Source organism: Neoarius graeffei, chromosome 12, assembly GCF_027579695.1.
Source record: "Neoarius graeffei isolate fNeoGra1 chromosome 12, fNeoGra1.pri, whole genome shotgun sequence".
Taxonomy (NCBI): Eukaryota; Metazoa; Chordata; class Actinopteri; order Siluriformes; family Ariidae; genus Neoarius; species Neoarius graeffei.
Genome location: NC_083580.1, coordinates 14,007,736 through 14,034,012, shown reverse-complemented (window position 1 = coordinate 14,034,012; position 26,277 = coordinate 14,007,736). Strand labels below are relative to the sequence as shown.

The 26,277-nt window shown below is 43.2% G+C and overlaps 1 protein-coding gene across 7 annotated transcripts in view; it reads left to right on the top strand.

Moving 5' to 3' along the window:
- The first annotated feature begins 6,511 nt into the window (after positions 1 to 6,511).
- stxbp1a (syntaxin binding protein 1a) overlaps positions 6,512 to 26,277 on the top strand; it is a 94,123-nt gene continuing 74,357 nt past the window's right edge. For 4 of the 7 annotated variants that reach the window (XM_060935551.1, XM_060935550.1, XM_060935549.1 and 1 more), the window contains exon 1: positions 6,512 to 6,662. In XM_060935551.1, the coding sequence (XP_060791534.1) occupies positions 6,626 to 6,662 (37 nt within the window). In that variant the 5' untranslated portion in view covers positions 6,512 to 6,625. Of the gene's footprint in view, positions 6,663 to 16,349; positions 16,429 to 25,234; positions 25,257 to 25,738; positions 25,790 to 26,277 lie in introns of those variants that run through there. The other 3 variants (XM_060935552.1, XM_060935553.1, XM_060935554.1) reach the window with 3 other exon arrangements.

Here is a 26,277-nt window from a genome sequence, read left to right as displayed (position 1 = left end):
CATTATCTCTAGCCGCTTTATCCTTCTACAGGGTCGCAGGCAAGCTGGAGCCTATCCCAGCTGACTACGGGGGAAAGGCGGGGTACACCCTGGACAAGTCGCCAGGTCATCACAGGGCCTATTATGAGCATGCCAAACATATAGGTGGCAGTATAAGGAGAAGTATAAAGCCATATTAGCCTATCAGAATCATGAAAATACAAATGACATAATGGCGGCGGCGGCGACGTTGGTAAGCAGCAAGCCTTTGTCTTGGTGGGAGGAAAAGTGCCTGAAAAACTGCAACCCTCCTTGCAGTCCTTCTCTGCTCCTCATAAAGCAGTTGTAGTCCTATTTGCCAAATGCAAACAAACCAAAAGTGTTTGCAAATATGTAAAAAGGACGACCACCCGTGTTGCATCCATGAGACCATCAAACCAAAATATTGAGCGCCTGACACAAATATTGTTCTGTGATGCATATCGTGACGTCGGGAAAACCTAAAACTCCGTTTTCCACTATTTACACGCAGGCATGAAAACGGAGTTTTCAGAAATCTCCACTTTGCCCGGAGTTTTCAAAGATATCCGTTTTCAGTGACTGAAACCTCCGTTTACGTGTAAATGAGAGGTACAACCGCATAAATAAATATGCGTCTTCATAGATATCCGGCTACGTGTAAACGGAGCAAGCGAGATGGGGAGACTGGTTGAGCAGTGTTAGAGGATTGGAGGGTGTGTGGTGTGATAAGTGCTTTGGGGTAAGGTAAGGCTTTGTAGAAAAATACTTCACTGGGTGTGCGTCCAGACTATGGTGTGCCCCTGGTAGATGTCATCTGGTTCTTTGTCCTGGGCGGCACAGTGGTGTAGTGATTAGCACTCTCGCCTTGGAGCAAGAAGGTTCCGGGTTCGAACCTCGCAGCCGATGGGGGCCTTTCTGTGTGGAGTTTGTATGTTCTCCCCGTGTCTGTGTGGGTTTCGTCCGGGTGCTCCGGTTTTCCCTACAGTTCAAAGACATGTAGATTAGGTAAAATACCCAGCCACTGGGGTTGTACAAGACAATGCATACTTAGGGAGAGTTGCATCAGGAAGGACATCTGGTGCAAACTACTACTATGCCCTGACAACCCTCCTCGGGTATTGAGGTATTTCACTCACGTGACCAAGTCATGTGACGCTGCCATTTTGGACGGCACGGCTCAAATCAGTTTGAATGCGAGGAAGGCGACAAACAAAAAACATAAAAGAAAAAGGAGCGAGATGCAGAAAACACCTTCACTATCCAGCGACGTAGGGCATTTACAGGGCGAGCAGAGGGAGAGGTATTTGCAAAAATTGAAGTTAGCAGGCTTGGAGAACGACGTTTACCTGCTTCCACCAGGACTGTTCACTGACAGCTAAGATTTGTTCACATTTTCATTTACTTTCGGTCCTCAGGATAAACAAAATGTTATTAAATGTCATTGAAATAACTTCTTAGTCTGTTGAGACATGGCCCGTTATAAGTTTTTCCTTTACTGTATTTACTAGTTTACTGAGCGCGCTCCGGGGCGGGCTGGCTGGCTGGCTAGCGCTCCGGGGCGGGCTGGCTGGCTAGCTAGCGCTCCGGGGCTAGCTAGCGCTCCGGGGCCGGCTGGCTAGCGCTTCGGAGCCGGCTGGCTGGCTAGCGCTCCGGGGCCGGCTGGCTGGCTAGCTAGCGCTCCGGAGCCGGCTGGCTGGCTAGCGCTCTGGGGCCGGCTGGCTGGCTAGCGCTCCGGGGCCGGCTGGCTGGCTAGCTAGCGCTCCGGGGCCGGCTGGCTGGCTAGCTAGCGCTCCGGGGCCGGCTGGCTGGCTAGCTAGCGCTCCGGGGCCGGCTGGCTCAGTAAACTAGTAAATCCAGTAAAGGAAAAACTTGAGACTGAAAGGTTTTAACAGTCATCCAAATGACTGAATGTAAACATTGCTACAGTAACATACCAGCTACTGTTGTTGACATTAGCTAGCTTGCCGTCCAAAATGGCGGACACCGGGGCGTCACGTGACCCTGTGACGTCAGGTGAAATACCTCAATAAGCCGTTGACAAGGGATCTCCAGAGTACCCGGTCCTGTGCCTTTCTTTCTATCTGAGTCCAGGTGTACCCCAGCCTCCTGATGTCTGTCTGGAGATCTCTTTGCCAGGTGTTCTTTGGCCACCCTCTTCTCCTCTTCCTTTGAGGGTTCCAAGTCAAGGCTTGTCTGGTGATGTTTGTCACTGGTTTTCGTAATGTGTGCCCAATCCATCGCCATCTCCTTCTTCCAATTTCTTCTTCCACTGGCATTTGCTGTGTCTTCAACCAAAGATTGTTGTTACTGATCCTTTCCAGCCAATGTAGCGTCAGGATCTTTCTTAGGCAGTTGATGAAAGTCTGTACTTTACTGATTATGTTCTTTGTCATTCTCGAAGTCTTGGAACCATAAAGCAATACTGATTTTACATTTGCAGAGATGCCAACCTTTCAATAAACAGATCTGTAGTCCGGGGCCGAAGAATCTGTAGTTTTCGGTTGCAAACTGTATGCATATATATATATATATATATATATATATATATATATATATATATATATATATATATATATGTATGCACACAATACGATATATTGTAATGTTTTCATGAGTATAGAATGCACAGTGAAAGAGTACATTTGTTACTTTGCAAAATAAAAAAAAAATGAAGCTTAGACAAGTCAATCCTTATGAAATGTGTTTTATTCACAGATATATTTCTGTCATAGGTCATTTCATGCCAGATCACATTTTTTTCTTGGTTCCAACTGCAGACTTTGAATTTTTTTATTAAGTTGATTCTAGATCACAGTCATGAAAACTTGTTATTTCATTCAAAGTAGTTTTAAGAATATGTCAACTGAAAGTTTGAACCCAAACCTTATCTAGCTTTGGCACTGGAACCATTTCTGTACTGTTAATATTTTCATATGTCATGATTTTGTTAATCTAAAGCATATTACATATTATCATTAAACCTGCTTGTATGGTTTGTAGCAATGGTTATAACAATTTCAATAAAATAAAATTCAGATCTGTCCTTTTTTACTTTATAACTAACCATATACATTTCAAGTTCCAAATTGTACATTTGTTGGTGACAGATGCTCAAAAAATTAGACCCTTGCTCAGCTTCTCCATTGTCGGACGGCAGAAACGATAAGACCAACAACCACTTGCAAACGAACGATGGTACTATCACGAATTTTGATTGGTCGAGTTCAAACCCGGAAGCGAATATCAACCAATCAGCGACGACGTATCACGAAAGCTTTGAATGATTCCCGCGGATTTCATCCTTCCGAAAATGCGGAACGAACTTAATTTTCTTCGATCATGGCGGAGTTCAACGTACCAAACAAAAATGCAGAACGAACTGATTTTTTTTCCGATCACTGCGAAATTCGTAGTTTCGAATTAACTGGTCGTAGTGGTGCAAAAGTGGCAGAAAATCGTATAAAATACGAAAATTTTGTAGTGGTTGGCATTTCTGCATTTGTATTAAATATCCTTATTTTTGTTTGTTGTTGTAATACACAAGAGCGCCAGATGTTTTTGAGCTTTAAAAAAAAACCTGGTGTAAAACCTATGCCAAATCAAATATGTGGAACAGATCCGCTGTGGTGACCCCTAATCCTTGACTTGCAAGTGACGTCAAAGCAAAATAGAAAGCCGGATGTCGGCCATGTTGGTGGAGATACAAATGCGGGCTCAAGTGACATTCCATACAAAACATAGTCACGCGTGCGCAACTCTCTTTGTTTTTCCACTGCTTTAAGTGTTCTTTAGCTATGCCATATCTTTGTGCTGTATATGGTTGTGATCACAACAGTACTCGTGACCGTGGCACATTCCGATTTTTTCAGAATTCCATCCGTGATTCGGAAAGAGGGCAAGGAAACTCTGAGGCTTAGTATGGAGAGGAGACGAGCACGGCTGAACAACATCGGCAGGGCTGATCTAACAGAGGCTAAAACCAAAACAGCTCATGTTTGAAATAATCATTTTATCTCAGGTGAGCTTCAAAAGCTTCCTCGATAATATCATGGAAGAATTTTATTTCATGTTGCTAGAATTTTGCTATAAAATGAGCGTTCTCTTGTTATGGTTCACTCGGTCATTGTTATAATTTTAACACGTGTATTACCATTTCGCTTCTTGGAGCGCCAGCAAAATTATATGATAGAAACAATCCAGACTGGGCACCCATTCAGAACATGGGCTATGTTTCGTCCAAGATAGGACTTGATTCTTCGGCAGCCGAACCACATAGAACGCGATATCTGGGTACTCAATGGTCAGTAGAAGCGTCTTATCTTCAGAAAAATCCGACTTTTTTCAATAATATGGGTCAAAACTACGGGTGGCACGGTGGTGTAGTGGTTAGCACTGTTGCCTCACAGCAAGAAGATCCTGGGTTCGAGCCGAGCGGCCGGCGAAGGCCTTTCTGTGTGGAGTTTGCATGTTGTCTGTGTGGGTTTCCTCCGGGTGCTCCGGTTTCCCCCACAGTCATGTAGGTTAGGTTCACTGGTGGCTCTAAATTGACCGTAGGTGTGAATGTGAGTGTGAATGGTCGTTTGCCTCTATGTATCAGCCCTGCAATAACCTGGCGACTTGTCCAGGGTGTACCCCGCCTCTCGCCCATAGTCAGCTGGGATAGGCTCCAGCTTGCCTGCAACCCTGTAGAATAGGATAGATGGGTCAAAACCACACATATCTATCTTCTCTTTGTATTGAATCTTCGCTCAACCGTTCAAATCGTGGTAATACTGAGAAAATCCAGCATTGCTTACAGACACACTTTCATCCTAGTTGCTTTGTATATCCACCACCATGGCGGACGTAGCACCAAAACAGAATACATGTGCATCAATGAGAATGGGGATGAGAGTGTAGTGAAGATGCAAGGAGTAGACGTAAAGAAAGTTGGTGAATTCAAGTACCTGGGGTCAACTGTGCAGGAAAATGGGGGCTGCGATAGTGAGGTGAGAAAGAGAGTGCAGGCAGGGTGGAGCAGTTGGAGAAGGATTTCGGGAGTCATTTGTGATCGGAAAGTCACATTTGAAAGTCATTTGTGATCGGTAAGATGTATAAGACAGTAGTGAGACCAGCTGTGATGTATGGATTAGAGACCGTACCCTTAACGAAGAGACAGGAAGCAAAGTCGGAGGTGGTGGAGTTGAGGATGTTAAGGTTTGCGATGGGAGGTTGGACAGGATAAGGAACGAGAACATCAGAGGGACTGCACATGTGGAGAGCCTGGGAATTAAACTAAGAGAGATGAGACTGGGGGCAGCACGGTGGTGTAGTGGTTAGCGCTGTCGCCTCGCAGCAAGAAGGTCCGGGTTTGAGCCCCGTGGCTGGCGAGGGCCTTTCTGTGCAGAGTTTGCGTGTTCTCCCTGTGTCCGCGTGGGTTTCCTCCGGGTGCTCCGGTTTCCCCCACAGTCCAAAGACATGCAGGTTAGGTTAACTGGTGACTCTAAATTGACCGTAGGTGTGAATGTGAGTGTGAATGGTTGTCTGTGTCTATGTGTCAGCCCTGTGATGACCTGGCGACTTGTCCAGGGTGTACCCCGCCTTTTGCCCATAGTCAGCTGGGATAGGCTCCAGCTTGCCTGCGACCCTGTAGAACAGGATAAAGCAGCTAGAGATACAGTAATGAGATGAGATGAGATGAGATGAGACTGAGATGGTATGGGCCCATCCTGAGAAGAGATGCAGAGCACGTTGGAAGGAGAATGTTGAGGATGGAGCTGCCAGGCAGACAAAAACGAAGAAGGCCAAAGAGGAGATACATGGATGAGGTGAGAAAGGACATGAAAGTGGCAGGCATGGTAGAGAAGGATGCGGAAGACAGGGAGCAATGGAGACGAAAGATCCGCTGTGGCGACCCCTAATCGGGAGCAGCCAAAAGAAGAAGAAGATGATGACGGACGTAGCACATTTTGATCACGTGGTTGCAAGTCAGGGCGGCACGGTGGTGTAGTGGTTAGCGCTGTCGCCTCACAGCAAGAAGGTCCTGGGTTCGAGCCCCGTGGCCGGCGAGGGCCTTTCTGTGCGGAGTTTGCATGTTCTCCCCGTGTCCGCGTGGGTTTCCTCCGGGTGCTCCGGTTTCCCCCACAGTCCAAAGACATGCAGGTTAGGTTAACTGGTGACTCTAAATTGACCGTAGGTGTGAATGTGAGTGTGAATGGTTGTCTGTGTCTATGTGTCAGCCCTGTGATGACCTGGTGACTTGTCCAGGGTGTACCCCGCCTTTCGCCTGTAGTCAGCTGGGATAGGCTCCAGCTTGCCTGCGACCTTGTAGAAGGATAAAGCGGCTAGAGATAATGAGATGAGATGAGGTTGCAAGTCATCTATAAACGGAAGAAGAAGAAGAAGTAGGTTCTTTGTCCTGGTTGTTGTAGGTTGCAGACATTTTCCCCCCTTTGGCATTCCATATGGTAGACAGCATCCTGTTGGGGAGGGGTGGTTGTGTGCGGTGACGTTTCTAGCCGTGGCTCTGCGGTGAGCCGCTCTCTGAGGATTCGATCTCATACACACACGCACACACACGAGCGCAGGAGGAGAAGGGCGGCCAGGCACAGAGCGGAATATAGCGTTAGTGTTCAGCAAGAGCATCATGGCACCTATTGGATTAAAGGCGGTGGTCGGAGAAAGTAAGTAGCTATATATATACATTTCCTTTGGCAGCTTATATCTTGATGCATCTCTGTCGCTCTTTTTTTTTTCTTTTATGAAATGCGTTGGGGATGTTGCAGATGTTGCAGATGTGCAGTGCGCGTCCTCCGGGATCCTTTATGCGCATTTTTGTGGCAGCTTTCATGGATGCTGTTAAATAGCCCAGTGGTGTGGATTAAATTAAATAAATAAAATCAGATTTACTGTTATTCTAACAGGAAGGACACATAGATTATCCTTCATGAAAAAACCAAACAACAACAACAACCTCTCTTTCCTCCTCTGTACTGTGATGTGATGTCCAGAGAATTAGCCAAGAGAAACGCCCGTATTTTGGATAAACACACGAATGATGCGGTGTTTCCTTACATCACTAACTATAATCCTGCACAATGAAATATTATCATTGCAATTAAAAAAAAAAAATAATAATAATAGTGGATCCAATAGCACTGATTTCAGGGAAGAAGAAGAAGAAGAAGAAGAGGAAGATGAACACTGATATGAACACTAGAAGATGGAAGATGAACACTGCTCAGCCTCACCCCTGATATAGTGATGGTGATGGTGATTGATCACTACTGTGATCAATATATTAGCTACATGGCATGAATCCTCTGCACTGAAAGCATCACATGGCATCAGATTCCCTATAATTGAGCTCCTTTTTTTTTCTTTTCCTCCCCCGGATGCTGAGGATAAATGGCGGAATGGTGCAGGTGCCTAAAAAAAAAAAAACCCACACACACCTCTCTGATGCGTCCTGTTTCAGCCCTTCTCTTATTAGTCTGCTTATATCATACAAAGACTAATGTGTGAGCTAATTCAGGAATATTTCCTCATATCCTCATATCCTCCACGACATAGGTTATAGCATCTTTAAAGAAATGACAAATGATGCCTTTAACCCCTCCCTTATGGACCCGAGGCCTTGCATTATGCTTTATAAATAATCTATCTAATGTAGTGTACCTATTGAAAGATGAGATCAGAGTCTCATAAACGTCTTCACAATTCTTCAAGGCTTGGTGTATAGGCATGTCTTCACCCCTCCCTATTTTAATATTTCTTGCACGTGACATTTTTCAGCAGTCAATGATGCACCAACCATGAAGCCCTGTTATTATTATTATTATTATGGACGCAGTGCCTGAAATGAACCACCCGATGGATGTACACATGCTGATTGTTTAATTAAGGAGTTATAAATGCATTTATAGCCATCACGCATTTGGAGCCTGCTTTGTGTTCATGCAGAACGAATCGGTTTGTTTGAACTGCGGTCTTGTTTTCCGCAGTGAGCACCTCCACGCCTTTATTAGTTATGTGCACTGGATTAATGTGGTGTTTAATGTTCAATATGATGCAGAAGGATGGCAGTGCATTTGCTCTCTTGCCTCCTGTTCATTGCACGCGCTGTACAAACGTCTCCTGCCTCAGAAATAGATGATTCTTGAAATGCATCGGTTCTTTTTTTTTATTAGTCAATCGAGTGAGAATCGATTCTTATGCACGAGCGAATCAGACAGGGTTTCCATCTGAGAATAAAACAGGTATAGTCTTGCTAAAGATAAAGCGTGGTTTTTTACACCATCTGGGTGTCTTACTGTGCATCAAATTTTATATATAGCCTATAGGCAGGCGAGTCTCCTAGGGAAAAGAAGCTCACAAAGCCAACAAGTCTTCTACATGGCGCTGTTGACTGGCAGATTGCGGTTGATCTCGATAAAGCCCTACAGTTTCCTGCCCATATTGCTACTACTAACAAGAAGCCAGACCTGGTCATTTGGTTGGACGTTGCCAGAAGCGTGCTGCTGGTCAAACTTACCGTTCCGTGGGAGGAAAACATGGAAGAAGCATTTGAGCATAAGAAGGGAAGACACAAGGATCTTATAATAACTGGGCATGATCGGTATGGCCTGTAGAAGTTGGCTGCCATGGTTTTGTTGGACGTTCCATGATCACTTTTCTTTCACAGTCTCAGTAGTAGTTGCAAGCTTAGAACAGCAACTAAACGTCTTTACTTGGTGGCAGAGCAAGGATTGAGTTAGATATGGTCGAAAATTCATAGGAGGCACGTATCAACAACATGGATTTGCACCTTAGACACCCCTCCGGTCGTGTGAAGCTACTGGTGGCACCGGGGAAGGCAGTACTTCATATATATGATTCAGTGATTCATCCTGTACTTCTCTTGTGTTCGGCCAATTAAATGCTCCCTACAAAGTATATGTCCCACCCCCTGGGGCATTTCTTGGTCTACAGCATAGACTGTAAAAATAATGGATAAAGCATCTGTGATGTCAATCATAGGATTTCTGAAGAGTGGGTTTGAAGCTCAAATGAGGAGGCTACAGGCGTCGCCATCTTGGCAGCGCTTGACTCCGCCTAACTCCCGGCTAGCTCATAAATGGAGAAGGGGGCAGGGATAGTGAAGCCTGGCTGCTGGAATAGTATGGCTGGAACACACCTACTAACCTCAAAGCTAACAAGCTAGCTATGCAAGCTAGCCAACAAACTACCGGCTAAACTAAAAGAAGCCGCTCCATAAGATACAGACCATAACCTCAACGGCCGGTTTACAAAAAAAAAAAAATCACTGGTTCCATAAATTATTGACATAAATCCATCACCTGCGGTGAATTTGGCTTGAGTTCTGAGGTAATGCCAGCTAGCGGCCAACAAGATGACACAAACCCAGCTCTTTCAAATCAATCCCGCCCCTAATTATGCATAAATGTATGGCTCAATATAATTTAAACTGTTGAATTATATAAAAATTCACCCCCCGTACAGTTGTCATGAAGGGAGATGTTAGTAATAGAGACCAAAACCGTTTTTTGTACCAGGCTGTAAAGTGTTTGTTTTCACTGTAAAGTTGGACATTTTAACATGGGGGTCTATGGGAATTGACTCGCTTTTGGAGCCAGCCTCAAGTGGCCATTCAAGGAACTGCAGATTGTAGCACTTCCACATTGGCTTCACTTTTCAGGACCGGAGGTTGCCATTTGATCTACAGTAGCAGCTCACTAGCAGCAAAGATGGTTTGTCAGTACGTTTTTGGCTGTATATCTTGCAGCACACTATTCCCTTTTCCAACCATCACGGCTGACAAAGAAATGGTTGGAGTTTATTCGTTGAAAAACAATGAAAATCTGCTGGCAGCATAGTGGTGCAGTGGTTAGCACGGTCGTCTCACAGCAGGAAGGGTTCGACTTACCGATCAATTGGGGCCTTTCTGTGTGGAGTTTCCATGTTCTCCTTGTGGCGGCATGGGTTTCCTCTGGGTGCTCCAGTTTCCTCCTACAGTCCAAAGACATTCTGACGAGGTCAACTGGCGACTCTACTCTAAATTGCCCATTGGTGTGAATGTGGGTGTGAATGATTGTCTGTCTCTCTGTATTAGTCCTGCGATAGATTGGCGATCTTTCCAGGGTGTACCCAGCCTCTCACCCAGTGTGAGCTGGGATTGGCTCCAGCTCAGCTGTGACCCGTAGTGGATAAGTGGTATAGAAAATGAATGAATGAATGAAATTTTGAGGTTACAAGGTGTGACAAGGGCTTTTTGGAGTGTTTTACCTACTTGCGGTTGGTCAGTGCCAGAATGTCTTGCTACCTTAGACTGATCGAGGGCGCAAATGACTCTTTACACCGGCATTAGCGAATGCATGTTGTTATGCGCCACTGGCTTGAGGGGTAGGAGGGACTGTAGCCCAAAATAAATAAAGTCAAGCAAGTAGACATGCAAATAAAAATTATTTTTCTGTAACTTTCAGACACACCATGTTTGGATAATCACGGAAAGACTTCATATGTTCATGAGTTACTATTGACGAGTCCAAGTCAAGTCGGGACTCAAAGGATGAGATGCAAGTCATGTCAGGAGTCTATTTTTATGCGACATAAATATGACTCGGACTCGAGTCACAAACTCGAGTGCCCATCTCTGCTTCGTACTTGCTTCACAGAAAGCTAAATGTGCCAGCTATATACACTTAGCAAAGGCGCCAACAATCTGTGCTACTTCCTTCCAAGCTTTATTTTACTTCATAATGTTTCTATACACATTGAATGAGAGGTTGTATATGACAGAATAAGGTGAAAATACACAAATTTCTCTTCCACCCCCCATAAACAGTAATTGGGAACTACTTGCAAGTAGGAACTAAAGTTGTGAGTAGAAAACTGAAGAAAAGCACCATAGACTTGGTCTGAGGAACTGTTTGAGCCAGTTGCTTGGATTTGTCACTTAAAGCTACAGTCACACTACAGTCACACTACACTATCCTTTGCAACGGGTTATTAATGGAAATTAGGTGTTTTGGTGGCGATGCATGGCGAAGGTTCCCCAAGCTTTGGGAAGTATTCCCAAACCCATCTGGGAGTATTTGCTGCTTAGTTTGCTGACAAAAACTTTGCCACTAAATTTCAATGCATGCATTGAAAATTTTCATGACGTTTTTGGCCACTCACGAGGTGGAGACACACCAAAAACAACTTGTGAAGCTTGGAGAACATTCGCCATGTATCACATGATTGGTGGTGATGCTACCAATTTTTCATCGCCAAGTATTTGCAATCCCATCATGAGCTGGAGTATGACCAGCTTTTCACACTTTACTAAATTTATGTAGTATTAAGAAAATCTCAATTAAACTTGACATTCCAACATAATAGTTGACGTCCATCCATTATCTGTAGCCACTTATCCTGTACAGGGTCACAGGCAAGCTGGAGCCTATCCCAGCTGACTATGGGCAAGAGGCGGGGTACACCCTGGACAAGTCGCCAGGTCATCGCAGGGCAATAGCTGACATTATTCATAAAAATATCATAGACCCCCTGGCTATGGCTCACGCCCCCTAGGGGTCCCTGGACAACACTTTGAGAACCGTGTAGGCTGTGACCATCATACTCTGTGCTTATTAATGTAGATGTAACAAACTAAAGCAAGTATGACTGTTCAGGACGTTGAGATTTTGGGAGTACCCTTTGTAGGATGGCTATGTTGTTAAGGTCAGTGGTGTTTTGAATAGGAAGACCTGTTATTTTGGAGGAAATTACATTAACCTGGGTGTGTGTGTTTGTGTTGTTGAACAAGGAGGCTAAACAGGAATATGAGGAACAGACAGACTCTTTGTGAATGACTGTAAATGATGTTCTAAACAGTCATGGTACTCCAGTTCTCTGAATGAATCTGTTCTTTTGTTTACCCCATGCTGTGAATGTAGTCTGCTATCCACTGATTATAGCTAAGCGCCTTTTGCTATTTTTTATAAATGGTGGTAGATTTGGCATGGCTAATTTACTACAGGATTTAGCAGGGGAAGAAAGAAAAAAAAGTAAGAAATCCAAAGCATACTTTAACTATGGATGGACTTGAATGAGGAAGACATTATGTCTCTGCGAGCTGTAGAGCGTCTTTCATTCACAAGCTTAGCTAGAGCTTCGTAGCAGGCAAATAAAAGGTCCAGAGCGGTAGCTAATGTCATCGAATAATGTGTGGCGAGTTAGTTTGCTAATTAACTGCATTAATACAGAGTAAATGATCATGTAGCACATCTTGTTTGTGTCAGCAAGGTCAGCAAGTTATTGGCCAATGAACTGTGGTGTTCTGTCTTTGTATCGTGTTCTGGTTAGCGTTTTTATTTTCTCTCAATATGTTTAAAGCTACAAAGGAAATGCATGTTGTGCTGATGGCTTTGATTCGGACTTTGAGTCAGTGTTTTCAAATACCTGCGTGTTGATGAGTCTGTCAGCCATGACATGTCTCAGCCAATGTATGTAGTGCAGCAGGTGGTGGGATTAGTTACAGCACTGATGTACGACACATTGCCCTGAAATGTCTTAATTTTAGACTTACAGTAACATTAAAAAGTTTGTTTTCTTTATTTTTGTTAATTAAAAGACCCTTCATGTAATTTTCTCTTGACTTAGCTGAGCGGTTCTTGGCATAATATGGATTACTACAGTTGTGGAATAGAGCTGTTTACTGTATTTTTATTATTTACTGTTTGATCTCAAGCGCATTAAGAAGGCAAGAAATCGCACTAATTACCTTTTGACGAGGCAAACCTGTTAATTGAAAAGCATTCCAGGTGACTACCTCATGAAGCTGGTTAAGATAATGCTAATAGTGTGCAAAGGATCGTCAAGGTAAACGGTGGCTACTTTGAAGAATCTAAAATATTCAACATAGTTTGTTTACCAGGCGGCACGGTGGTGTAGTGGTTAGCACTGTCGCCTCACAGCAAGAAGGTCCAGGTTCGAGCCCCATGGCCGGTGAGGGCCTTTCTGTGTGGAGTTTGCATGTTCTCCCCGTGTCCGCGTGGGTTTCCTCCGGGTGCTCCGGTTTCCCCCACAGTCCAAAGACATGCAGGTTAGGTTAACTGGTGACTCTAAATTGACCGTAGGTGTGAATGTGAGTGTGAATGGTTGTCTGTGTCTATGTGTCAGCCCTGTGATGACCTGGCGACTTGTCCAGGGTGTACCCCGCCTTTCGCCCGTAGTCAGCTGGGATAGGCTCCAGCTTGCCTGCAACCCTGTAGAAGGATAAAGCGGCTAGAGATAATGAGATGAGATGAGTTTGTTTACCACATAATTCCATATATGTTCCATATGCTATTTCGTAGTTTTAAGTATTATTCTACAATGTAGAAAATATTAAAAATACAGAAAAACCTATGAATGAGTAGGGGTGTCCAAATTTTTGACTGGTCCTGTAGCTACAAACGAAATGAAAATTTGTTTTTGCAAAAGTCAGTAATTACGAGGGTTTTTCTTTCTTTCTTTCTTTGTTTTCTGGTTGTTCAACCTTCTTGTCCACTGGTCATCTACGAATAAACAACGAATATCTCAGATATGCTTGTCCTTGGTGTCCCTGCTATTGATTTGTTCACTCCTAATTTAATCACATTCACTTACATAAACACTGATGAAATTTAAATGCTGTAAATGTAAAATATAAATGTAAATGGAATGACAGTCTTGAGGAATACAACTACAGTGTTACGATTTCCACTAAATCAGCATCAATTAACCCAAGGTTTGGGATTGGGATGGTTTTTAACGATACAAATGAGGCTTTAGTGTCCTTGGAGACTTTATTTCACAAGATTGGAGCATTTTGTTAGTAATAAAAGTGACTTTGTGACTTTGTGGTTTGTCATAAATTATTATTTCAATGTTAATAATATTGCTGGCGACTATCAGGATAGTGCCGTGCAAAAATAGATTTTTATTTAGAATGTATCGCTTCCGGCAGTGATTTTAGGTTCTTCTGAGCATGTTAGCAAACCAGCTTCATATTATATATTTAGCCATATTTAAGACAGTTTGTATTTGGGTACCACTGAAAATTTACAAATTGGATCAGACAGCAGCACTGAAATGCATTTGGCAACAGCCTGGAAAAATTTTTGTTGCTTAGTTCATCTGTTTATTATTGATTTGCGATACCTGTTCTTACACTTGCATCTCATCTCATCTCATTATCTCTAGCCGCTTTATCCTTCTACAGGGTCGCAGGCAAGCTGGAGCCTATCCCAGCTGACTACGGGCGAAAGGCGGGGTACACCCTGGACAAGTCGCCAGGTCATCACAGGGCTGACACATAGACACCCATTCACACTCACACCTACGTCAATTTAGAGTCACCAGTTAACCTAACCTGCATGTCTTTGGACTGTGGGGGAAACCGGAGCACCCAGAGGAAACCCACGCGGACACGGGGAGAACATGCAAACTCCACACAGAAAGGCCCTCGCCGGCCACGGGGCTCGAACCTGGACCTTTTTGCTGTGAGGCGACGGTGCTAACCACTACACCACCGTGCCACACTTGCATCTGCTTTATGAAATAATGTTCAGCTTTGTCCAAAATGGCCGAGTGCTATGGAAGTGGACCCTTCAGGGTTCTTACTGTGATGGGTGTAGCTTTTGGTGCATGATAACCTTAGAACCGTTTTAGTTCCTGGTTCATAGTAAGTACTGCTGTTCTGGGTATGACTTTAAACTGCAACCGGTGGTGAGTCTCAGGTCCAGGAGGACTTGAGTATTGCGGAAAGTGGAGTTACCCCTTAATCACCATTGCTCCCAGATCCGCTCTGACCTGGAGTGGTAACACCTGCCTGGGTTCCAGGTATGGGTTAGATAGTACATCACCAATAAGGCGTTGGCAGCTGGTGCAGTGTGGCAGATGAACCCAACAGGGTCAATGGTGCACCACCAGATGGCATGCGGAAGAGCCACTCAAATGGTCAACGGATGGCATCACTTGGCAGGTCAGTTGTGACTGCAGGGCAACTTTCATACCCGTCAGGTCTGTGGCACTTTTGTGCACCGCTTGGCATCAGGTCTGGAGGTCCAGAGAGACAGCACAATGGGCGCACAACATCATTTGTCTTACGTTCCTGTGCAAGGCGCTTCACTAGCAGAGGAGAATAGTATACAAGAGCTCACGAGGCCAGGCATTCCATGGCAGCTCAGCCAGGCCATTCATGACACTGCTGCGGATAGCTCTGGTCCGGTCCTTGTGGCCCATCTGCCTTTCTGGACATCCTAGCGATGGCTAGCAATGGACAGCCGACAACGAAGTACTACTGTATTGGAGTTTTACTAAATGTCATTGATTGGTCAAGCACAAGCTTCAATGAGAATCACCCAGCAATTTTTAAAACTAACAATTACTAAAGCTTGTTTTACATAGACTCCCTACAGGACAACTGACAGAGAAATATTTCATGACATTATATTAGAGGCACTTAGCAGATGCTCTTATCCAGAGCGATGTACAACATACCCAGAGTAGCCTGCTCAAGGGTACTTCAGCCATTCCTGCTGGTCCAGGGAATCAAACCAGCAACCTTTTGGTCCCAAAGCTGCTTCTCTAACCTTTAGGCCATGGCTCTCCCCAAATTTTAACACATGTTGTGATTTAAAACAATAAAGAACACCAACTTCAATCTCAACCCCCATCGAAATTCACTTTGCTAATAGACTTTTGCTGCATGCTGAAGTAATATAACTGTTGCACAGTTTATCATTTCATGTATTTTACATTTGGTTCCGTATGCTGCAGTCAGTGGAAAAGGAATTCATCCAGGAACTGTGTGCTTCCTTGATCAGGATAGTTCTTGGTACTGTTTAGTTCCTCAAAAGGTTCCAGAACTTTATGGGGTGTTAACAATCAAATAGTGCCCTTTTACTGTACATCGTGATTGTCTATTACACATGGCTCCTTTAACGTGCTTTTGATTCCGCAGTAGATTGAGATGAAATTGTGTTCAATGTCCATACTCCCTAAACAGGAGTGATAATAAATCTCCCTGCTGGCTCTCTGAGGAACACATTATGCAGAATTCATTCTGTGGAAGCAGATGAGACTTAGTGGGGAGCCCATGGGGGAGATAAATCAGACAAGTTGATAAGTGATAAGAGCAGTGAGAGACACGGTTGTGTCCAAGTGTTTGAGGCACTGAGGTATTAAGTGTTATATCATAGCTATGTCGAACTCTCGAATCTGATTGGTCAGAAGTTGTTGATTCATTTTCTATATCAGCAGCTCTGCAGTAGTTCTGTCTGCAAAGTCTATAATATAAACACATTATTTCTAATATAATATCGTTTTTTTTTTTAATTTGGGCTTTTTCCACCTTTATTGGATAGGACAGTGCAGAGACAGGAAATGAGCGGGAGAGAGAGGCAGGGAGGGATCAGGAATCAAACCCGGGTCCCCGGATTTATGGTATGGCGCCTTATCCACCCGAGCCACGACACCCCCATAATATCGATTTTATCGCAACAGTTTAGTATGGTGGTGTACAGAATACGTAATTTAAAGCTAATAATAATAAAAAATGGATTTAAAAAACATCGCTATTTAAAATAAGAACAGCATGTAATTATTAATATGGCAACGTTTTCTGTAAAGAAATGTTTATTTAAAATTTACGAAAGGAGTTTCAAGCGTCACTGCTTGGTAATAGTCAGACGCAAATCTGTCTTCACAGGAATTTGCTTTTAGTAGTTTCTTCACATATACTGCATTTTTTTGTCTTTTTAAAGTGAGGGAACAATTGTTTGTAGCTGCTATCACTAAATTATAACAAATTATAGCTAACATTTTTTGTGGATGTTACACAACACTAAATGCAACTCTAAATGGATAAAAAGTATACGTCACATAATTTGTTGTGCATAAGAGAAATATACTCAAAAACACTTCAGTTCATGTTGTTATAGGAAAATAATCAAGCATCACATCCGGTCGTTGATTATTTTTTGAAAACTGCACGCCCCATCCTATTTTTATTCCTTACTTACTAAGTGGCCTGTCGCTGCAGACTTAGATAATGCAGTACTGGCTTTGTAAAATGGATAATGCACGAGGTGACACAGGAAAGCAACATAACATAAAGCACTATTTGAATTATTCATGTGAGAGTAAAATTGTAGATTAGAGAGAGTATGGATCACAAGCACAGAAAGCATATGGGTGTCATGCATATTCTGTAAGGAGTGGTCTTGGATAGGAGGATGGAAACAGCCTGGACGAGAATGTGACTTTATTTCCCTACATTATGTAGGCCAGAATATCAGCTGTATGCATTTACTGGTTTGTCATAAATATTTCATGATTATGATTTCTGAAAATACATTATTCAGGAAGAGGGAAGCTCAGTTGTCCTTGTTGCTGTCAAATATCAAAGCTTTAGATTGGCCAGAATGTTTCACGCTGACAGGAAGTAACTCAAATAATCACTCTTTACAGCCATGGTAAGCAGAAAAGCATTTCAGAACACACAATATTTCAAAGCTTAAGGTGGATAGGCTACAACAACAGAAGACCATATCGGGTTTCACTCCTGTCAAATCCCCCCACGTTAAATGTTCATCTGTTATATTATTTTAAATCTGAAAACATTTTACAATTATTCCATGAAATCGAGTCGTACATGAGCTGATAGCCGAGTTGGCTATAAGCCATGTACGACGAGATTGAGTGGAATAACTGGTTTATTCTATCCACATTCACTGGATTTTGAGAAACAGAGCATTTTAATTTTTTATTTTTTTGCAAATTTGATAAATAAAAACTTTATACAAAACGTCTGACAATATAATTTCCGCTTAGAATATAAACAAACCGGCGAAATGACAGTAGCAGTTTGTGAAAAATGTGATAATTCTTGAAAAATAAAAAAGATACGTTCTTACCATGAAATACTTTCATTCCATATGTTGTTGTTTTTTTTATTTTTTGGAGGTTTTGTTTTCGAGTACAGTTTTTATTTCGTCTGGTTCAGCAACACGCTCCGCCATGTTCTTCTTCTTCAGGGTCTTTTTTTTTTTTTGGTGGATGGCAAACCAACTTAAAAGTGCATTACTGCCACTGACTGGGCTGGAGTGTGGAACAGGAGATATTGTGGGGAGAAAAACCCTCTATTCTTTTAGCTATTTCTGTTTCTTTTAAATACTTGATAACATCTGACTTAATGTGCTCCGCCATTTTGTTTTTCTGTACTCACGGTATACTGTATGAGCTGATAGCCTAGTAGTAGAGTAGCCAATCGAGTGCACGATTGCTCATATCCAGTGAATGTGGATAGAATAAATGGCTTTATCCAGAACACCTCCTCCTCATGTCCCAGTACAGTTTGACTTAAAAGGTGTGTGTTTATCACAGGAACCTTGTAAGGAACCCAGCAACTCTACCCACTTCCTGGAACCAGAACAGAGTTAAATTCCTACTCTGTAATTCTATGAGTCTTTCTGTTTCCTGCTTCATCCAAAGTAGGTGTTTTAACAGACCGGGATCTACAGTGGTAGAACTTGGTGTGCTGAACGCCACTAATTAGTCAAACACAAACGTCACAGAATGAGCAATTCTCCAAATTTTAAGAACCACACTTGTGATCGCTAAAGCTCATTTTAGAGGTGACGCCACATGACTAGCAAAGTGAAACGTCACCAGTGTTTCCAAACGTTCGATATTTCCAAACGTCACTCGAGTAGATTTTGTGTTCTTTGGAAAAAAAATGGCTCAAAATGTGAAATTGCATGGACATCAAGTATAACAATGCAGTATAAGGTCAGCACTATATTTGACCAACAAAGCAAACACAATAAAAAAAAAAACCTCAATTAGTCGTTCTCAATTGGTGAGAATTCTGGAAATCTTTCATTCTCATGGAAACACATCATAATGCGAAGGCAGTGGCTGCGTCTGAATTTTGTCAGAGCCATAGTGTTTTCACATACAGTGGGGCAAAAAAGTATTTAGTCAGCCACCAATTATGCAAGTTCTCCCACTTAAAAAGATGAGAGAGGCCTGTAATTTTCATCATAGGTAAATTTCAACTATGAGAGACAGAATGGGGGGAAAGAATCCAGGAAATCACATTGTAGGATTTTTAATGAATTAATTGGTAAATTCCTCTGTAAAATAAGTATTTGGTCACCTACAAACAAGCAAGATTTCTGGCTCTCACAGACCTGTAACTTCTTCTTTAAGAGGCTCCTCTGTCCTCCACTCGTTACCTGTATTAATGGCACCTGTTTGAACTCGTTATCAGTATAAAAGACACCTGTCCACAACCTCAAACAGTCACACTCCAAACTCCACTATGGCCAAGACCAAAGAGCTGTCAAAGGACACCAGAAACAAAATTGTAGACCTGCACCAGGCTGGGAAGACTGAATCTGCAATAGGTAAGCAGCTTGGTGTGAAGAAATCAACTGTGGGAGCAATTATTAGAAAATGGAAGACATACAAGACCACTGATAATCTCCCTCGATCTGGGGCTCCACGCAAGATCTCACCCTGTGGGGTCAAAATGATCACAAGAACAGTGAGCAAAAATCCCAGAACCACACGGGGGGACCTAGTGAATGACCTGCAGAGAGCTGGGACCAAAGTAACAAAGGCTACCATCAGTAACACACTACGCCGCCAGGGACTCAAATCCTGCAGTGCCAGACGTGTCCCCCTGCTTAAGCCAGTACATGTCCAGGCCCATCTGAAGTTTGCTAGAGAGCATTTGGATGATCCAGAAGAGGACTGGGAGAATGTCATATGGTCAGATGAAACCAAAATAGAACTTTTTGGTAAAAACTCAACTTGTCATGTTTGGAGGAGAAAGAATGCCGAGTTGCATCCAAAGAACACCATACCTACTGTGAAGCATGGGGATGGAAACATCATGCTTTGGGGCTGTTTTTCTGCAAAGGGACCAGGACGACTGATCCGTGTAAAGGAAAGAATGAATGGGGCCATGTATCGTGAGATTTTGAGTGAAAACTTCCTTCCATCAGCAAGGGCATTGAAGATGAAACATGGCTGGGTCTTTCAGCATGACAATGATCCCAAACACACCACCCAGGCAACAAAGGAGTGGCTTTGTAAGAAGCATTTCAAGGTCCTGGAGTGGCCTAGTCAGTCTCCAGATCTCAACCCCATAGAAAATCTTTGGAGGGAGTTAAAAGTCCGTGTTGCCCAGCGACAGCCCCAAAACATCACTGCTCTAGAGGAGATCTGCATGGAGGAATGGGCCAAAATACCAGCAACAGTGTGAGAAAACCTTGTGAAGACCTACAGAAAACGTTTGACCTCCGTCATTGCTAACAAAGGGTATATAACAAAGTATTGAGATGAACTTTTGTTATTGACCAAATACTTATTTTCCACCATAATTTGCAAATAAATTCTTTAAAAATCAGACAATGTGATTTTCTGGATTCTTTTTTCTCATTTTGTCTCTCATAGTTGAGGTATACCTATGATGAAAATTACAGGCCTCTCTCATCTTTTTAAGTGGGAGAACTTGCACAACTGGTGACTGACTAAATACTTTTTTGCCCCACTGTAGCTGCTTCCACTCAGGTAAAAAGATGTGCGTAATGACTCAGCATGCTACAAAAGCCTAGCTTACTGAGTGTGTGTGTGTGTTCTGTCCTTGGACTCCATAGGGCTAATTCGAGCATCCTCTGTCATATCCCTCTCATTGCTTCTCAAGGGCAGCATTGCACAATCATAGCAGGACAATATCTCACACTAGAACACACAATGGTTCAGTGGATACGCCTTAAACCCATTACCAAGAATATAACCTTCATAGACAACACAGCAGGTCATATGGAGGATTTACTGTCCTCCTGCTATGCAGTGATATGGGATCTATAAATATACAAACAGCCATAGGAACTGAACTGAAAGCAATTGGTTGAGTATTAAACTGAAAACAGTGTGTAATTTTTCAGTTTAATATGGTTATGACATGTTTTTGTGATGAAGCGCTGACCAGTGGCTGTAGATGTTTTCTGGAAGTTTCTTTTCTGTTAAAGCCCTATTCAGATTGGATTCATTTATCAGGGATGTGTGTGTGTGTGTGTGTGTGTGTGTGTGTGTAGACACGAGTATTTTACTGGGAAATATGCCACTTGTATTTTTCATACAAGTTCCATCCAGGACATGGAGAACCAAAAACCATGACATAAATCTCTAGAGGTCACTCGTGAGGAAATCGATGAATTGTTTTGATAAATTTGGGTACTTTTTGTTTGTGAATGTGTCGATATAATAAAAAGAAAATCATATGTTGACTTGAAGATATGAAGTTAATCTTCTCATGTTAAAAAACTCGTATTTTTCATACTAAATACATCGCGGATCTGAGTGACATATTTAAATAACATTGGCTGGCTTTGAGTGGTATATCAGATGTATTCCATTCAGCTAGCATGATATTGAACAAGTTGAAGACGAGTAGCTGAATGGAATATATCTGATACACCACAAAAAAAAAAGCCAGCCAACATCTCGTCTCGTCTCGTCTTCTTCCGCTTATCCGGGGCCGGGTTGCGGAGGCAGCAGTCTGAGCATGGAAGCCCAAACTTTCCTTTCCCCAGACACCTCGGCCAGCTCCTCGGGAAGAACACCGAGGCATTCCCAGGCCAGCCGAGAGACATAGTCCCTTCAGCATGTCCTGGGTCTTCCCCGAGGCCTCCTCCCAGGGGGACATGCCTGGAACACCTCCCCAGGGAGACGTCCAGGAGGCATCCGAAAGAGGTACCCGAGCCACCTCAGCTGATTCCTCTCGATGTGGAGGAGCAGCAACTCTACTCCGAGCTCCTCCCGAGTGACTGTGCTTCTCACCCTATCTCTAAGGGAGCGCCCAGCCACCCTGCGAAGGAAACTCATTTTGGCCGCTTGTATCCGCAATCTTGTTCTTTCAGTCATTACCCAAAGCTCATGACCATAGGTGGGAGTCGGAACGTAGATCGACCGGTAAATTGAGAGCTTTGCCTTTTGGCTCAGCTCCTTCTTCACCACGACGGACTGGTAAAGCGACCGCATCACTGCGGAGGCCGCACCAATCCACACTGCACCAGCCCCCTACGGCTACCTCTGTGGGTGGTGAACCCACAGGAGGTCGGGCCCACGTCACTGCTTCGGGCTGAGCCCGGCCGGGCCCTGTGGGCAAAGGCCCGGCCACCAAGCGCTCGCATACGAGCCCCAACCCCAGGTCTGGCTCCAGGGTGGGGCCCTGGCTGCGCTATACTGGGTGACGTCACAGTCCTTGATAGATTGTTATCCATAAGGGGTTTTGGTGAACTGCTCTTAGTCTGGCCTCTCACCTAGGACCTGTCTGCCTTGGGAGACCCTAACAGGGGCGTAATGCCCCCAACAACATAGCTCCTAGGATCATTCAAGCAAACAAACCCCTCCACCACAATAAGGTGGCAGTTCTAGGAGGGGGCCAACATTATTATCATTATTATTATTATTATTATTATTATAATACATACACATTCGATGGAACAATTATAGCTTTTACAAAAAGTTAAGAACAGGGTGGTAACTTACCAATATTGAATGCAGATTCTGATCGAATGTAATTCAATGTTCTGTCAATCCAATGTACAAAGTCAAAGTTCTAACAATAAAAATGCTACAAGTCCAAAAAGCCTGAACAACAACCCAGCTTATATACAAGCTCTATCCAGGTTGACAGTTCAAGTTCAGTTACTTTTGGTCATAGTTAATTGTTACATTGCAGTTGTTCAAAACAAAAGGGCTTTGCTGAGTGAAGTCTATGAGTGAAGTCCTTTTGTAAAACTCTCCATCACTTTTCCTCACCTCCAAGTCGAACTTTGACAATATTTCAGCTATTGCTCTCTTTTCCAGTTTTTCAATGTCCGTTGGTCTGTTTTTCTCTTGTAAATATGCGTGAAGAATATCCAGTGAAGTTTTGGTAGCCTTTTGGATGTTCAGCACATCTTTCTCTTTAAATCTTACGCTTTTAATGACGAAAACCTCGCGGCCATTTTTGTGTATAAATTATCAGTCACTCACAAGTACAGAAGTTTTGCATCTCCGATGTGTCTCTTCCAGTTTTTCGATGTCCACTGATGTGTTTTTCTCTTGTAAATATGCGTGAAGAATATATAATGAAGTTTTGGTACCCTTTTGGGTCTTCAGCGCGTCTTTAGTTTCAGTTTTCAGTTTATTTATTTCGTGCTTAATCCGAGTACTGAATTAACCCTGTCTTCTCTCTTTCCCGGTTGACAAATGATTGTGCGCATGCGCAGCAGAAAAGTTTTGTCATTGGATCTTCACATGAGCAAAGTGTGACGTCGTGTTGTCTTGACAACATGCAATATTCTAACAATATTGCACGCTTATTCTCCATTGGGGAGAGTGACGTAATACATGGAGGATAAGCGATATGATAACAATATTGCATGCTATCAATAAACCCACTAGAAGGGAATAGAATACATGTTTTTATTCCATGGAAAAAGTGGCCCGTACGTATAATAATTCCTGATATTTCACTCCGATGATGTCACTCAAAGTGTTTTCCCGCTGGCTAGACATGTGTTGTCAAAATGGCGAACTGGTTCAAACTTAAAATTCTTTTGCTTAACTTGCGTTGTTTTTTTTTTTTTGGTGGATGTGTCCATATATATATAAAGAACATTACACGGTGATGTGAAGATATGAAGTTTATCTTCTCATGTTGAAAATATTTTCACTCGTTCACTTTGCTCATTCGTGAATATGTTCACCACTCGAGGATAAACTTCATAACTTCGTGCAACCATGTAATATCCGCTATATATTCCACGTGCACACAATATTCCAGTTTTTTGCCTTTATTCTGAAAAAGACATTCCTACTAAGCTGTTTACATGGTTAATGAAAATGAATATTAGAGGTCTGCGCGGGTCGGATTTTTCAGTCCTGCTCCCGCCCGCGCCCGCATTGTGCAGTCCCACTCCCGCCCGCGCCCGCAAAGAATTATGATTTTTCAGTCCCGCTCCTGCCCGCGCCCACAAAGAATTATGATTTTCAGTCCCGCTCCCGCCCGTGCCTGCCATATTTTGTCCCGCTCCCGCCCGCAAATCCCACATGATGCAGACGTTCGCATTATTTCTCAGGAAAGTTCTTGTCTTGACACAGCGTGATGGTGCCCGCCCCCTACTTTGAGTGGATTTGAGCATAAATATCTACAGCTCACGTTCACGTTTGTTATTATTTACCTTGTTTCTGAATTCAGCATGTAGTGTCTCTAATAATAATAATTAGTGCTATCAAGCGATTAAAATATTTAATCACGAATCGCACATTTTTGTCACATGAGAAACCATTGTAAGTCTCTGATCAGCATAAAAAAGTGAATGGGCTTGCTTTGTACCAATGTGTGGGCTTTTTATTTATTTATTTATTTATTTATTTATTTTATTGCAAAGCAGAGCTAGCAAGAGAACCATGAAGTGATTTACTGCTTGAGTTAGTCTACAACTCTAATCAGAGAGACAGGTTACACAGTGACGGTAGGCTTGACTCAATGCTATCCCAGAAATCCTTCCTGTAATATGCAAATTTGGCCGCCTCTGATTGGACAGCCAAATTTGCATATTACAGGAAGGATTTCTGGGATAGCATTGAGTCAAGCCTACCGTCACTGTGTAACCTGTTTAAAACACGTTTTTAGTTAGCGGGACTGCAGCTTATCACCGCTCCCGCCCGCGCCTGCATATGTGCACTCCTGCTCCCGCCCGCATATGTGCACTTCCGGTCCCGCCCGCGCCCACAATGAGCTTTCAAAATTTTTCCCGCACCGCACTGCTTTGCGGCGGGTCCCGCGAGTCCCGCGGGACTCCCGCAGGAGTGCAGGGCTCTAATGAATATTCCACTAATATTCCCATTTACATGCACCCGTGCATACTCTGATTGTCTGCTTGGTTTGTGTACAACGCACAGAGCTGACCGTAAACAGGCAAGACGCTGTGTGTCGGAAACTGACATAAAAACCTCAATGGACATGCATCTTCCAAATACGCTGTATACATGTCCTAAAACCTGAATAATATCAGCATATCCCATATCTCAATCAGAAGATGTAAAATTCAGAATAAGGCCAAAATTGAAACAGAATATGCTGTTTATATGAGCTGTATCAAATTCCGAATATCCTTTAAATCAGCCTGCAGGATCTCGCTTTTCTTAACGATTTCATCATCTTTCTCATGTGTAGTCGAGGTTGTACCACCCAGACCAAGAATATGGTGAGTGCCTTTTCTCAAGCATCCATTTTTTTTTTTTTTTTTTCAGGGAGTGTTTAATATCTGGGGAGGGTCACTGCTATGCACACTACGAAGCTAAATACAACAAGTAACAGCAGTCAGGCATTTTTTTTTCCCCACAGTGCAAGGTGACATCTTCATAGCAAATCACAGACTTGTGAAAATCACAGGAAGCTCATGGTTCTGCTTTCTTTCTTTTCCTTTCCTTTCCTTTCCTTTCCTTTCGGAGACGTCTCTGATTAATGGGGTTTGTTTTACGATTTTGGGCACTGTAGCATTTCAGAAGGGAAAAACAGTTGGAATGAGACTGACTTAGGATAGTCAAGTCTCAGAAGGTTGATGTATTATCTTTGATAATCAAATTTACTACAGCAGTCAAAAATAAGTGCAAGTACTTTCACAAGAGCTCCACAGAATAAATAGCTGGCTGTCTTTTTAAGAGGACAGACATGAAATCCTTCGAGACAGTGAAAGTGGGTCGTGAAATCAGAAGCGAGAGCCCTGAGGGAGCGTGAGTGAGTCGGGGTTAAATCTCTAGTCCTGTGTGTGAGCGAGAGTGGAATATGAAGGCGTGAGAGCTCAGTGTCGTGCAGTCCTGGTGTGCTTAATTCATCCAGCAAAAAGAGCAAAACAGCGACTGACGCGGGTTCAGTATTTCATTCGAATGTGCTGGTTTATAACACATTTAAAACGTGACAGGTTAAACAGAGGGAGCTCTAAATCTTTGAGTACACAGTTGCTCAATAGGGGTTGCTGGAAGAGCTGTGTCTGTGTGTGAGATAAAGAGAGAAAGAGTGGGTGGTGGTGAGAGAAGGAGCAAGACAGCTGGCCGTCGTGATAATATCTGCACCTCTCTCTTAACTCTTAACGCTCGGTAAACTCTGGTTACTGGATGAGTCAGGTTCACAGGAGCTGCTCGCTGTGTTGCGTGACCACTCGTACAACAGCGTGCACGTATTGATTGATTAAAATGTGCAGACAGCATTACATAATGGCACAGCAG